Source organism: Vulpes vulpes, chromosome 2 (genome assembly GCF_048418805.1).
Source record: "Vulpes vulpes isolate BD-2025 chromosome 2, VulVul3, whole genome shotgun sequence".
Classification (NCBI taxonomy): domain Eukaryota; kingdom Metazoa; phylum Chordata; class Mammalia; order Carnivora; family Canidae; genus Vulpes; species Vulpes vulpes.
The window spans coordinates 23,763,875-23,779,859 of NC_132781.1; the positions used below are offsets into that span (position 1 = coordinate 23,763,875).

The following is a 15,985-nucleotide window of genomic DNA, read 5'->3' on the forward strand; positions in this document are numbered from 1 at the left end:
GCCTTCAGCCCAGGGCCTGATCCTGGAGTCCCGTGTTGGGCTGCCTGCATGGAGCCTGCTTCTCCCTCTGCCTGTGTCTGTGTCTCTCATGAATGAATGAGTGGAGTCTTTAAAAAAATAAATAAATAAAAATAAAAAATAAATAAAATAAAACCACTGTAAGAAATGTTTTGAAGATAGATGGTACTCACTTGTTTTTATTTATTTATTTATTTATTTATTTATTTATTTATTTATTTATTTATGATAGTCACAGAGAGAGAGAAAGAGGCAGAGACACAGGCAGAGGGAGAAGCAGGCTCCATGCACTGGGAGCCCGACGTGGGATTCGATCCCGGGTCTCCAGGATCATGCCCTGGGCCAAAGGCAGGCGCCAAACCGCTGCGCCACCCAGGGATCCCCTATTTACTTATTTATTTATTTATTTTAGACTCACTTGTTTTTAGTATGACTTTCTTTTCTTTAATATTTTTTAACCTTTTATTGTGAAAAATACCGTGTACCTCAAAAAGTGCTGATAGCAATTGTACAGTTTAGTGTTATCATCCTAAAGACCTTATACCATGCCCCTTCTCATTTCATCCCATCTTTCCCTTTTAGGTAATGATTTATTTATTTATTTATTTGTTTGTTTATTTATTTATTTATTTTAAAGATTTTATTTATTTATTCATAGAAATGCAGAGAGAGAGAGAGAGGCAGAGACACAGGCAGAGGGAGAAGCAGGCCCCATGCAGAGTGCCCGACATGGGACTCGATCCAGGGTCTCCAGGATCACGGCGCTAAACCTCTGCGCCAGCCACCGGGGCTGCCTTGATTTTTTTGTTTTATGTTATAGTGTAACAATGTAAGTGCCCATTCATGAGTAATATAGCTTAATTTGTGTTTTGTAGGTTATATAAATGGAATTGCACAATAAAATGCTGTTTGGCTTCTTTTCCTCGGTACTGTTTTTAGATTCACCCATGTTATTTTGTGTAGCTGGAGTTTATTCTTTTTTTGTTACTACCCTGTATTCCATTATAGAAATATGCCAAAATGTATTTATCCATTCTCCCATTGGTGGACATTGATGGACATCTGAATTGTTTCAGTTTGGTGTTATTTGTTTCTGTTTTGGGCTGTTGGGAACAGTGCTGCTACATACTTTTTTAATGTTCAGCTGGGTACATATAAGCATACTTTTCCATGAAGTATATGCCTAGGTGTATTGTGTTTTAGGGTACATAAGTATTTCAGGGTATAGCAGTTACACTACTGCCAAGCAATTCCAGCTGCTCAACATTCTAATTAAGACTTGGTGTTTTTAGACTTCTTGCTGTTAGCTAATCTGGTAGGTATGTACTGGTATCTGATTGAGGCTTTAATTTTCACTACCTGATTTTAATGAGGTTGGTTACCTTTTTATATGTATATTGCACGTGCACATTTCCTCTATTGTATCAGAATTTTTTGCTTATTTTTATTTTGGGTCCTATGTCATTTTCCTATGATTTAAAGGAATTCCTTTTATGTTCTCGTTTACAAGTTCTTTGCCACTTGTGTGTTACGGATGTCTTCTGCATCTTCTCTTCCTTAATGCTACCTCTTAATGTGCAAAAGTTCTTATTTCTCATGGAATCTAATTTATCATTTTTTTCTTCATATTTATTGCTTTTTTTGTCTTAAAACTTTCTATTCCAACATCATGAAGATATCATCTATATTATCTTTGAAAAGCTTTGTTTGGCTTTTATAATGTACTTCTGAGGTATGGTGTGAATCCAGGTCCAGCTTGGTTTTTATCCCCTAAAGGAAATTCTGCTGTCCCAGTACCACTTATTAGAACATTATCCCTTCCCCACTGAATTGTCATTATTTGGTAGTTCATGTAATAGTAATGATACTTCTAGTATCTGTTGATTAAGATTTTAGTGAACTTTCTATGAGGTTAGTATTACATTAAAATATATTTGATTTTTTAATTAAGTCTTTAAATTTAATTCCAGCATACTTAACATACAGTGTTCTATTAGTTCCAGGTGTACAATATAGTGATTCAGCAATTCTATATATTACTCAGTGTTTATCATGAGAAGTGTACTCTTTAATCCCCATCACCCCTCACTTCCCTTCTGGTAACCATCACTTTGTTCTCTTGTTCTTGGTGTAGTTAAGAGTCAGTTTCTTGGTTTCTCTCTCTTTTTTTCCCCTTGCTCACTTGTTTTGTTTCCTAAATTCCACATATGAGTGAAATTTGGTATTTGTCTTTCTGTTTTTTCTCTAGCATCATCCGTGTCATTGCAAATGGCAAGATTTCATTATTTTCTTATGGCTGAATAATACCTTCTTTAGCCATTCATCATCAATGGACACTTGGGCTGCTTCCATAATTTGGCTATTTAATAATGCTCCAACAAACATAGAGGTGTATGTATCCCTTTAAGTTCGTGTTTTTGTTTTTGTTGGGGTAAATACCCAGTAATGTGATTACTAGATCATTTGGTAATTCTATTTTTAACTTTTTGAGGAACCTCCATACTGTCTTCAGTAGTAGATGTACTACTTTGCATTCCCACCAGCAGTACACAAGGGTTCCCTTTTCTCCACACCCTCACCAACACTTGTTTCTTTTGTTTTTGATTTTAGCTATTCTGACCAGTATGGGGTGACATCTCATTGCACTTTTGATTTGCATTTCCTCATTTTGATGAGGGATGTTAAACATCTTTTCACGTATCTGTTGGCCATCTGTATGTCTTCTTTGGAGAAATGTCTATTCATGTCTTCTACCCATTATTGAATTAGATTATTTGTTTTTTGGGTGTTGAGTTAAAATAGACTTGATTTTTTTTGACTACTAATATTTAAAATGAAGAAAAATATGAGATACTTCAGTATGTAAATAATGTTTTATGCTCACATTGTGAATGCAAAAGATCAGAGAATCAGTGAGACCTACAGGAGGCCTGTGGTTCACAGGAAGGGAAATACTGTTTTATTTATTCTTTATTTTTTATATTGCTATATGTAGCATAGTATTGATTGAATAAAAGTTTAAATTGAGATATAGGATTGTTAGCATATACAAGTATTTATCAAATTTTTATTTAGGAAAAACTGAGCTAGATTTTATTAAGGAAAGCAGGAGTTACCTTATAATTACCGATTGTGTTATTTTTTTGTTTGTTTTACCGATTGTGTTATTTGCTGATAATACAGATTGGCTTTAATAATAACCCGAAGTTCTCTCTTGGAGGTATGTACTTATTAAAGAACCGGTATTAGCTACATAAGATGGCAGCCACCATGGGCTCAGACAATTTATGAAAACTGAATATACAGCCTTAAAATAAAATGTAGATATAAATACCCAGAAGCACCCCCATTTGTAAAATTTGTAACAAAAATTAATATGAATGGAGTTGAGTTCTAATGGAGTGGTGGACCTAAGAGCCGTATTAGTGCTAGCAAAATATCAGCATTCACATAGCACCAGAGTTGTCTGTAAGAGCTTCGGCGCCTGATGATGTCTAAAGAAAACATGAAACTCCCTTGGCCACTGGAAGAACAGTGTTACAGCAATAGATCAGAAAGAAAAACTGCGGCCTTAAAATTCAGTTTAAGCAGTCTTCATTTTCACAATAGCAAATTTTCTAGATACATCTTGTAGACGTCAGAGTATTGAAAAGAACGCTCCTATTCAAAGGCAATTTATGTTAAGATACTGTAAATGATACTATTTTTTCCATTAGAAATATGTAAGTTGTGCTATAACAATAACAAAAAAAAAAGTGTTCTTCTTGAGGCCTGTCATGGCAGAAGGGAAGAACCACAATTAACATACTAAGTGACAAACTGCAAAAGGTCAGCAGAGAGGGGTATAATTACAGTAAGTAAGGCAGATGCTTGAAGGGGCAATGGAAGCTGAAACATTTGGTGCCTGTGGACCCTGGCATTCTTTGTGGAAGGGAGTGGGAATAATTTAAAAGAAATATACTGGATCGGGAACCCTGGGTGGTGCAGTGGTTTAGCGCCTGCCTTTGGCCCAGGGCGCGATCCTGGAGACCCGGGATCGAATCCCACGTCAGGCTCCCAGTGCATGGAGCCTGCTTCTCCCTCTGCCTATGTCTCTGCCTCTCTCTCTCTCTCTCTCTCTGTGACTATCATAAAAAAATAAAATTAAAAAAAAAGAAATATACTGGATCAAATAGTATGGTTACATAAATGTTGAATAGAAAACAAACTATAGTCTGGAAGAATGCCTGTGAGAGAGGTTCTGTTTGTGGGGCCTAAATGATTGAATGATTATGAGTGCTCGCCTTCTTTTTGTTATAGTTAGAACATTTTGCACATCAAGGACTGTTACCCTTCTGGAAAGAGTGGCCAATTTTACAAATAAGATGAGCCACCTCACCTTCTGTGTTCTCTAAGGAAGAGTATTTTTTTAAATTATGGCTAGTCCAAATCCTAGAGACCTACACAAGTGTGCCTCTTTGTCAATAAACCGCACATGGAAAACTCAGAATTGGAATACATACTCATTTGATTTATTTGATAAATAGGTTTGCTATAAGAATTTGACCAGGATTTCAAAAGAAGTATCTTTATTTATTTTTTTAAAGATTTTATTTATTCATGAGAGACACACAGAGAGACAGAAACAGAGACAGAGGGGGAGGGAGAAGCAGGCTCCCTACAAGGAGCTGGGTGTGGGACTCGATCCTAGACCTTGGGATCATACCTGAACCAAAGGCAGATGCTAAACCGCTGAGCCACTCAGGCTCCCTCAAAGTAAGTTATCCTTAGGGACGCCTCGGTGGCTCAGCAATTAAGCATGTCTGCCTTTGGCTCGGGGTGTGATCCTGGGGTACCAGGATCGAGTCTCGCATCAGGTTCCCTGCGTGGAGCCTGCTTCTCCCTCTGCCTGTGTCTCTCTTTCTGTGTCTCTCATGAATACATAAATATAATCTTTTTTAAAAAAAGTAATCTTTAAAAAGATTTTTTTAACATTTAAAATATTTTCCTAGGGACATCTGGGTGGCTCAGTGGTTGAGCACCTGCCCCTGGCTCAGGGCGTGATCTGCTGTCTCAGGATCAAGTCCCACATCGGGCTCCCTGCCTGGAACCTGCTTCTCCCTCTGCCTACATCTCTGCCTTTCTCTCTCTGTGTCTTTCATGAATAAATAAATAAAATCTTAAAAAATAAAATAAAATATTTTTCCTAGTGAATATGTACAGAATGTCAAATTCAAAGGGTATACAGTAAGTGTATACAGTACAAATTAAGCATCCTTTCTTTCCTCCAAAAAGGAGATAAAGTTACCAGTTCTATAAGTCTCCTTCCTCAGATGTTCTCTGTGTTCACAGGCATATATATATATTTACGCATGTACATGTGTATGGGTGTATGTGTGTGTGCTCACAAATGATAGCAAACTGTATACATAAGACATAGTTTTGGTTTTTTTTTTACTTAGAGTCGAAATTTTACTTTTTTAAAATAAGGCATTTAAAAACTCAATTTATAGATCTATCTAGTTATGAAATCTGTAGGTATGTATTGTCATGAATAAATTTTTATTGTCAAAGTGAATGTTTCTAGTAGTTTTGAGTATAAAATTTTTCTTGTCACAAATTTATACATTGGTTACATTCAAGTTTTGCTTCTATTTGGTATACTGCTAACATAAACATACACACAAGCATGTGCACATGCTTATACCCAAATGTGTGTATTTATATCCATAAATTTGAAAATAGTAATTATACTTAAAAGAATTTTTTTCTGAAATGTAGCACTCCCTAAGTGATTTCAGCATGAGCCTTATGTATACATATATAATGGATTAATTGCAGTTAGATTAATAAAGGATTGTATTAGATATATTATCTAGAAAGGAGTATTTATTTTTGTAATAATTATGACCAGACACTGTGCTAAGCATTTTACATAAACAATGTTGTATAATCTTCAAATGACTAAGAAATAGGTAATAATTTTATATGTGTGAAGAGAGAGGCTCAGATTGTTGAATAGCCATATATTCTCTCCTATTTCCCACTTAAAAAATGCTTTTAAAACATAAATAAAAATTAAAATATATTTAAAAGATTTATTTATTTATTTTACAGAGAGAGAGTGTGTGTGAATGGGGGGAGGGGCAGGAGAGAGAAAAAGAGAATCCTCAAGCAGACTCCCTGATGAACACAGAGCCTGATATGGGGCTCAATCCCAGGACCATGAGATCATGACCACTCATATGTCATATGACACTCCCAAAATAAAAATAAAAATAAAAATATTTTTCAGGTTTTTGATCAGAGTGCCTGGTTGGCTCAGTTGGGAGAGCATGTGACTTTTGATCTTGGGCTTGTGGGTTTGAGCCCTACATCAGATGTAGACATTATTTAAAAAAAAAAAAAAAAAAAAAAAAGTGTTTCGATCAAGGTTAAGTTTGATCAAGTTTAATTGTAACATTTATAAATGGTATAGTAAAATGTCTACTTATAATGCTTAATATACATAGATGCATTCTAAATGAGGTTATGTGAAACATTTAAGAGCCAGAAACCATTGTAGCATTGGAGGTAGAGGACAAAACCAAGAATCAACATTCCTGATTCATATATTTGATTTGGAAAGATAACAATAATAAATATGTAAAGTTGTGATAAGTGCTCAGAAATCACAATAAGAGGATGTGGAGTGAGGATTGTTCTTTAAGGTAATGAAACAGATCTCTAAAGTAGTGATTGACCTAAAATATGTAAATACGTGGGAAAAGTACCTTCTAAGCCATTGTATAGAACCCCTGAGGTTGGAGAATACTTGCAGACTTTGAGGAACAACAAAGGCACTGTCAGCAAAATATGAGTTGTAGTTATTCTGTATCCTCGATAACATTTTTGTTTTCAGTCTTTTTAGATTATCCATTCTTGTGGGTGCATGGTAGTATGTCATTGTGCTTTTAATTTGCATTTCCCTGATGACAAATGATGTTGGGCATTTTTTGTTTGATTTTTGGCCACTGATCTATTTTCCTTTGTGAAACTGTTTGAGTCTTCTGCCCATGTTTTAATAGAATTGTCTTTTTAGGGATCCCTGGGTGGAGCAGCGGTTTGGCGCTTGTCTTTGGCCCAGGGCGCGATCCTGGAGACCCGGGATCGAATCCCACATCAGGCTCCCGGTGCATGGAGCCTGCTTCTCCCTCTGCCTATGTCTCTGCCTCTCTCTCTCTCTCTCTGTGACTATCATAAATAAATAAAAATTTAAAAAAAAAAAAAAAAAGAATTGTCTTTTTATCATAGTGTTGCAGAAGTTTTTAGGTATATTCTCTGTAAGATATTTTCTCTTGGTCTGTGAATTGCCTATTAATTTTCTTAATGTCTTTTGTTAATCACAAGTTTTAGATATTAATGAATTCTGATCAATTTTTTTTCTTTTATATTTAGTATTTTTTTGGTCCTAAGAAATATTTACCAACCTCAAGCAGACCTAGCTTTTCATTCTGAATATTTTGGGACTCTCTTAGAGGTTTGATCTCAAAGATTACCCTGGCTGCCATGTGAAGATAGACTATAAAGCAGCAAGAGCAGAAACAGACCAGTTAAGAGGCTACTATAATGGTATGGGAGAGAAATAATGGTGCATTGGACTGGGGTTGTAGTGATGGAGGGATTGAAAAATCTGGGATTAAAGATAGAGGCTACTGAATTTGTTCATTTGGAATGTATTATGAGAGATAGTCATGAAGGGAAGCAGGATGACTTCCATATTTCTGGTTTGAGCCACTGGATAAATAGTGGTGCCATTTACAGAATATCCAAAGCTGCAGTTGACCAAGGTTATTTCAAAGCCTAATACATCTGTCAAGTAGCATGTTATTCAATATAAAGTAATTGGAAAAAAAAATTTTTTTTTTAAGAAATTCAAATATATGATTATGGGGTGCCTGGGTGAGCTCAGTTAAGTGTCTATAACTCTTGGTTTCAGGTCAGGTCATGATCTCCTGGTCATGGAATCAAGCCCCCAAGTTGGGTGCTGTGCTCCCTGCAGAATCTTGCTTGATCCTCTTTTTCCCTCTCTGCCCCCCTCCCTGGTCAGGTGTGCATGCGCAGACTCTCAAATAAAATATATAAAAATATATAAAAATCATATAGATGACAGCCCTCTTTTCTAAAAAAATCATATAGATGACAGCCCTCTTTTCTGGAGAGAATTTTATTTATTTATTTATTTATTTAAAATATTTTATGGGGCAGCCCAGGTGGCTCAGCAGTTTAGCACCACCTTCAGTCCAGGGCCTGATTCTGGAGACCCCATCGAGTCCCGTGTCAGGCTCCCTGCATGGAGCCTGCTTCTCCCTCTGCCTATGTCTCTGCCTCTCTCTCTCTCTTTCCCTTCCTCTCTCTGTCTTGTCTCTCTCTCCCTCATGCATAAATAAAATCTTTAAAAAAAGTAAAATAAAATATTTTATGTATTTATTCATGAGAGACACAGGGGCAGAGACATAGGCAGAGGGAGAAGGCCCCCGATGTGGGACTCCATCCCAGGACCCCAGGATCACAACCCGATCTGAAGGCAGATACTCAACCACTGAGCCATCTGGGTGCCCCTCTAGAAGAGAATTTTAGAGGAAATTTTGTTCTTTTTTTGTACATGTAGTTTAATTGATATGCATATTTGAAAGCATGTGCTAGAATGGAATCTAGCAATATAATACTTGACTTTTTTTCATGATAAATTTCATTTACTGTAATTTTTTAAAAAGATTTTATTTATTTATTCATGAGAAACACACACAGAGAGAGGCAGAGATGTAGGCAGAAGGAGAAGCAGGCTCCCTGCGGGGAATCTGATGCAGGACTCGAACCTGGGACTCTTAGGATCACACCCTGGGCCGAAGACAGGCACTCAACTGCTGAGCCACCCACGCGTCCCTTCATTGCCAATTTGAAGCCTTTTTTGTGCATTTATAAAAACAAGTTAGTTTTAATAATCCTTTTTGGAGATGGTTGTGGATCATAGACCATAAGGCTGTTTTATATCTTTGTCAGAAAGGTACATTCTTGAGCATTAAGGTGATTCTTGACTGCCCTATAGTTTAAGTATGATTCTATATGTGGGAATCAGAGAAAATCTCAAGTTTTTACAGGCAAAAGTCATTGTTTTAGTAGTGGTTTCATCATTATTGTATATATGCCAAGTTCTGAGTTTCTTTTCAAATTTATAGGAGCTAATTTATGATAGTAGAAAAGATTTTGGCAATGGGAACTGAATTCTAGTCCAGCTATATGAATGTAGGCAAATCATTAACTTTATATATCTCATTTTCTTCATCTGTAAATGAGGAATAATTGATTAAAGTTCTTTTAAAATCAGATCGGGCATCTGGGTGGCTCAATTGGTTAAGTGTCTGCCTTAGGCTCAGGTCATGATCTCAGGGTCCTGGGATCAAACCTTACATCAGGCTCCCTTCTTAGCTGAGAAATCTGCTTGTCCCTCGCCTTCTGCCTTGCTCGTGCTCTCTTTCTCTCTCTCAGTCTCTCTCTTTCTCTCAAGTAAATAAAATCTTTTAAAAATTCTTTTAAAATCTGAAATTATAGTTTTTTATTGGTTTTGTAAAGATTTAGCCCTATAAAGACATGTTTGAACCATAATGGTATTAGAAACCTTGAAAATTTAATTTTAGGATGATTCATAAAAAGAAATTGTGGGCATCTTGCCTAGCTCATAGGATGTTATTAAATCTGAATCACTGTTATGCATATCAAATTTAAGTCCATGACTAATAAAGCTACCTTTTTTCTCTTTTAATAAGAGTTTCATTGAGATACAATTCACATACCATACAATTCATTCATTTAAAGTGTACAATTCAGGGGCACCTGGGTGGCCCAATCAGTTAAGCATCTGCCTTCGGCTCAGGTCATGATCTCAGGATCCTGGGATCAAGCCTCAAGTTGGGTTCCCTACTCAGTGGGGAGTCTCCTTCCCCTCTGCCCCTCCCTCCCACTCATGCTCTCTGTTTCTCAAATAAATAAATAAAATCATTTTTTTAAAGAGTGTAGAACTCAGGGCACATGAGTGGCTCCGTTGGTCAGCATCTGACTCTTGGTTTCAGCTCAGGTCATGATCTCAGGGTTATGAGATCAAGCCCTGAGATGGGGTCCATGCTTAGCTTTTTGGCTACTATGAATAATGCTTCTATGAACATTTGTGTGTAAGTTTCTGTGTGGACATACATTTTTATTTCTCTTGGATTTATCTATATCTCCTAGATATCTATATCTATATCTATCTATCTATCTATCTATCTATCTATCTATCTATCTATCTATCTATCTATCTATCTAGGAGAGGGATTTCTGGGTCTTATGGTAAGTCTAATAATCATATGAGGAACTTCCGGGCTGTTTTCCTAAGTGGCTGCACCATTTTACATTCCTATTAGCCTCTGCATTCCTACCAGCCAACCATGTATGGGGGTTCCAATTTCTTTACATCCTTCCTTATACTTAGTATTATCTGGCTTTTTGATTATAGTCATTCTAGTGGGTATGAAGTGGTGTTTCATTGTGGTTTGATTTGTGTTTCCCTGATGGTTAAGGATGTTGAACATCTGTTTGTGTGTTTATTACGGCTGCCTCTTTGACTGACTTCTGGGATGTGAATATGATGTGGTTGGAAGTCGATCTGCCTTAGCTCTTTCCCTAAAGTGTCAATTGAGCATTCTGAAGTATCAAATAAGCAATGTCTTCTCACTCCTGCTAGAGAGCAAATCAAAGCCATAATTTATTTAATCCATACATCTGTTTTCACCTTCATTTCTGTAAAATGTAATAATGAAGATTTTTTTTAATTTTATATATATATATGTATATATATATATATATATATATATTTATTTATGATAGTCACACACAGAGAGAGAAAGAGAGGCAGAGACATACGCAGAGGGAGAAGCAGGCTCCATGCCCTGGGAGCCCGACGTGGGATTCGATCCCGGGTCTCCAGGATCGCGCCCTGGGCCAAAGGCAGGCTCTAAACTGCTGCGCCACCCAAGGATCCCAATAATGAAGAATTTTATTGGAATTAAATATGACCCATATTTTAGTTGGAATTGTTACCTGTCTTTTGCTGGGGGGCAGAACTTTCATTGATATGTCTTTAACACTGAAGCCTTGGCAGTTTTCTCTTTCAAATGTTCATGAGTAAAACTGCTACAAAGAAAGTAACATCTTAGTTGCACAAAGGTGGGAATGAAGCATGTTGGGAATCTGGCAGAAAACCTTTTCATATTTATAGTAGCCCTGTTTCCCTTGTATCATAAAAATTTTCTGGGGAAGAAAAGTTTTATGAATTAATACAGGTTGTATAATTGTGTTTCAGGAGCATATTTAACCTAGGATGTGGAATAAAATAGGTTAGTTTGAAATGACACTTTTGTTAATAGGAACTTAATTTTTTAAATTAAGAATATTTAATTTTAGGGGCAGCAAGCTGGCTCGGTTGGTAGAGTGTATGACTCTTGATCTCAGGGTCATGAGCTCAAGCCCCACTTTGGGCTTGGAGCCTAATTTATTTTTTTTTAATATTTTATTTATTTATATGGCAGTGAGCTAGAGAGTACAAGTGGGGACAGTGGGAGAGGAAGAAGCAGATTCCCCACTGAACAGAGAGACCCCCGACACAGGACTCAATCCCAGGACCCTGGGATCACAACCTGAGCCGAAGGAGGATAACTGACCAAGCCACCCAGAGGCCCTTGGAGCCTACTTTAAAAAAAAAAAAAATTTACTTTTAGTAGAGATTTGGGTCTTAAAAATGTTAATTGCTGCAGTCTGGATTTTGTTTTTAGTCCAGTCAGATTTGTGAAGTAATGTTTTTTAATTTCCATTCCAGAAATACATGCTACAGGATTTAACTACCAGAATGAAGACGAAAAAGTCACTTTGTCTTTTCCTAGTACTCTCCAAACAGGTAAGTCATGGCTTTTGTAAAATTCCATGATGAATAGTGACATCTTATTTCTTCCAGAGAGATTTGTCGTATGCCAGTTGCTTTTTCTCGTTTTAAGCAGATTAAGTATTAAGACAAAGCTTTTGAAAGAGGTTCATTGCAGCTTTTGGGGCACCAGGAAAAAAGAAGACCAAAACTAATAATCATTCTACCCTGGAACATAATACATTGTTTTTTACTTTTTCAGTCTCAGCTTTTTAAAAATACAGTTACCCAGTAACTCCATCTTCCAGTAATTGAGTCCACATCTCTGAGATGAATGTCCCACAGATGATTTTAATGTATAAAAATTTATGCTAGTGAGGACATGGAAGGAAAGATTTGTTGATATGATACTATTATTAGGTAGGAGCACCTGGGTGGCTCAGTTGGTTAAGTGTCCAACTCTTGATCTCAGCTCAGGTCTTGATCTCAGGTTAGTAAGTTTTCAAAGCCAGTGTTGACTCCACGCTGGGTGTGGAGCCTACTTAATAAAATAATAATAATAATAATATAATAATACAGATACTATTATTAGATATAAAAGCACAAAGAAAAAAGACTTCCTGAGCTTAATGTAGTGTAAGAAATTATATACAAATCAATTAGTAAAGCACTAAGACTTTGATTAGTGATCAATTGAAAAGCAACAGGTGGAGTGCATTTGTCATGATGAGCACCAGGTAATGTATGAAAGTGTTGAATCTCTATATTGTACACCTGAAACTAATAATAACACTTTGCATTAACTAACTGGAATTAAGAATTTTATTTATTTATTTATTTATTTTTGGAATTAAGAATTTTAAAAAAACAGCAACAGATAATTTGTATGAAAGAAAACGCAAATGACGGAAACATGTGAAAAGATACTTGGCTTCCTAGTAATGAGAAATATGAAAACAGCACTTATGGGCAGCCCCCGTGGCGCAGTGGTTTAGCGCCGCCTGCAGCCCAGGGCGTGATCCTGGAGACCCTGGATCGAGTCCCATGTCAGGCCCTCTGCATAGTGCCTGCTTCTCTCTCTGCCTGTGTCTCTGCCTCTCTCTCTCTCTGTGTCTCAATAAATAAATAAAGTCTTTAAAAAAAAAATTGAAAACACCAATTACTAATATACCAGTTTTTGCCTGTTCTGTAAGCTAAAGTTAAAAAATGATTCTCAATGATGTGACTACCTTGATATTATTGTTGGGAATGTAAATCTATGCAATGTATTTGGAAGGCAATCTGGCAATATGTATCAAAAGCCTAAACATGTTCATGTCTTTTGACCCAGTAATTCTGGAGATAGGAATATGTCCTAAGGAAAAATCATAAATGTAGGAAATACTTTATGCCTGGAAATGTCTATTGAGACATTACTTAAGGTAGTAAAAAATTAGAATGAATGTATTTGTCCAACACTAAGGGAGTAATTAAGCTAATTATGATATCAGTATGGTGGAAATATATTAATTAAAAGTGAGCTTTATGAGTTCTTAACACTGTGAAGTATTTATTATAATGTAAACTTGAAAAGCAGAATACAAAATTATATATACAGGGTGATGAATCATACCTCTAAAATGATATGAATAATATATGTCTGGTTGTTGACATAATTGATTATTTTTGTTATTTATATCTTTTTTTAGTTTCCATAATTTTTATACTGATAATATATTGCCTTAATATAGTAGTATTTTTAGAAAAAAATTTGATTGGAGTTTTATCTTTTATTTCAGTGCTCTTTTGCCTTTTTCTGACTAGGATTTCTTATATGAAATTATTATAAAAATAAATGTTTTGCTATGAGTATGTATTAAAAGATACCAAAGAATAGATCATAAAAATTAAGATTTCTCTACCCCTGCCACTTCCATTGTCTTGTGAATCCTTCCAGAAATATTCTATGTATATAATAAATATATGTGTGCATTTTAATCCACAAATGGGATCACATATCTCAGTGGCTTACAACAAATATTTCTTGCTTACACCTGGCACTGAGGACTGCTGCAGGCATACCTTTGCCTAAGAACTCTTCTCAGCTCACAACTCTTCTCATTCCAGGACCTGTAGTGAGCAGCTACTATCTACAGCATACTGTTCTCTCACATAGCAGAGGACAGAAGCTCAGGGATGGGTTCAGAGACAACCACAAAGATACTTTTAAGGCTTCTGCATGGATGGTGGTATACTTGATATCCATTCACATTTCACTGGCTAAAGCAAATTGTATGGCCAAACCAAAGTCACTAGGGTAACAATTACCAGATATTACCAGATATTTGATTAAACTTCTACTGTGAAAGATAGAGTAAAAAGCCAAACAGTAATAGAGATATAGGAACTTATTAGAAGTAAAGACAAATGGAAAGAAAGTGTCAAAAAATAAAAACCCACAAAACAAATTAATATCCTTAAAGATATTGTCAATATCACATTCATTAAACAAGAACAGGACTGCGGTGCCTGGGTGATTCAGTCGGTTAAGCATCTGACTCTTGACTTCAGCTTGAGTCATAATTTCAGGGTCGAGAGATAGAGCCCGGTATTGGGCTCTGCGCTCAGCACAAGTCTGCTTGGGATTCTTTCTCTCCCTCTGCACACCCTCCCCATCCCCCACCCCCAGCCCACCCCCAGCCCAGCTTGTGTGAGCACTCTCTCTCTCTCTCTCCTTCTAAGACAGACAAACAGGCTCTCAAAGAGTTTCTTCCCAAGGTCAGGAAGTTGGGAGGAAGGAGGGAAGACTAGCAGATTACCTTCAAAGTTGTGGGATCAGAATAGACTGTGGGGTTAGAGGTAGGCAAAATGGGTGAAAAGAAGTGGGAGAAACAGGCTTCCGGTTATGGAATGAGTAAATCGGGGATAGAGGTACAGCATAAGGAACATAGTCCATGGTATTATTATAGCTATGGTAACAGGTGGTAGCTGCACTTATGGTGAGCATAACAAAGGGTATAGACTTGCCAAATCACTATGTTGTACACCTGAAACTAATGTAACACTGTGGGGCAGCCTGGGTGCCTCAGTGGTTTAGTGCCACCTTCAGCCCAGGGCATGATCCTGGAGACCTAGGATCGAGTCCCACGTCAGGCTCCCTGCGTGGAGCCTGCTTCTCCCTCTGCCTGTGTCTCTGCCTCTCTTTCTCTCTGTGTCTCTCATGAATAAATAAATTTTAAAACAATTTTTAAAAAATAATGTAACACTGTGTATCAACAATACTTGAATGAATAAAAAAAGGAACAGCAGTAGACTAACCATCAGGAACAATGGAAATTAGACTCTAATGAAATCCATTCCTTTAAAATTATGAGTGTATATGATTTTTAACCTAGAATTAATTCTATGCTTAGCCAAATTATAAATTTAAAGAGGGTAAAAGAAAGATATCTTCATATTTGCAAGGTTACAGAAAATTTAATTCTTTGTAAAAGATGTAGGAGTGGGAGATATAGTTTGACTAAAACTTCACTTTCTGTAGTAAGAAGAAAATGTGTAAAGTTGAAAAGTGAAGAAATAAGTATATGAGCAAAGTATTTAGAAATCACAGAGTTGCTGCTGGGGCGGTGTGAGGAGTAGGATAGCATTGGTCAGGGGCCTACAGCTTATATATAAACCTTTATACTACTTTATGAGTTTTAAAATACGAACTATTACTTTAATAGAAATAAGATAAAATTTTTAAAAATTTAAAATCTGTATCATTACAGACTATATTATGTGATAATGCTATGAGAAGATTAAAATCTGCAAATGAGAAACAAAAAAAAAAATTCCTCCTCATATATTTGGGAAAATTATACCTCTGAAAATTAATGTCAAGGAAGATCTTTTATGGAAATTAGAAAATATTTAGAACCGGATAATGAAATTACTATATAACATGTAATATACAAGTAAAACGTAACTCAGAAGGCATATTTAGTTAAGTAGAAAGACTGAAAATTAATGAACTAAGCATTAAGATCAAAGTTAGACAAGAAAAATGGGTAACTTGAAAAAAGCAGAAGACAGAAA

The 15,985-nt window shown here is 36.2% G+C and overlaps 1 protein-coding gene across 1 annotated transcript in view; it reads left to right on the forward strand.

The window, feature by feature from the left end:
• NPEPPS (aminopeptidase puromycin sensitive) overlaps positions 1-15,985 on the forward strand; it is a 101,561-nt gene that overhangs the window by 43,935 nt on the left and 41,641 nt on the right. The window contains exon 3 of the mRNA XM_072747388.1: positions 11,888-11,965. Coding sequence (XP_072603489.1) covers positions 11,888-11,965 — 78 coding nt within the window. The remainder of the gene's footprint in view (positions 1-11,887; positions 11,966-15,985) is intronic.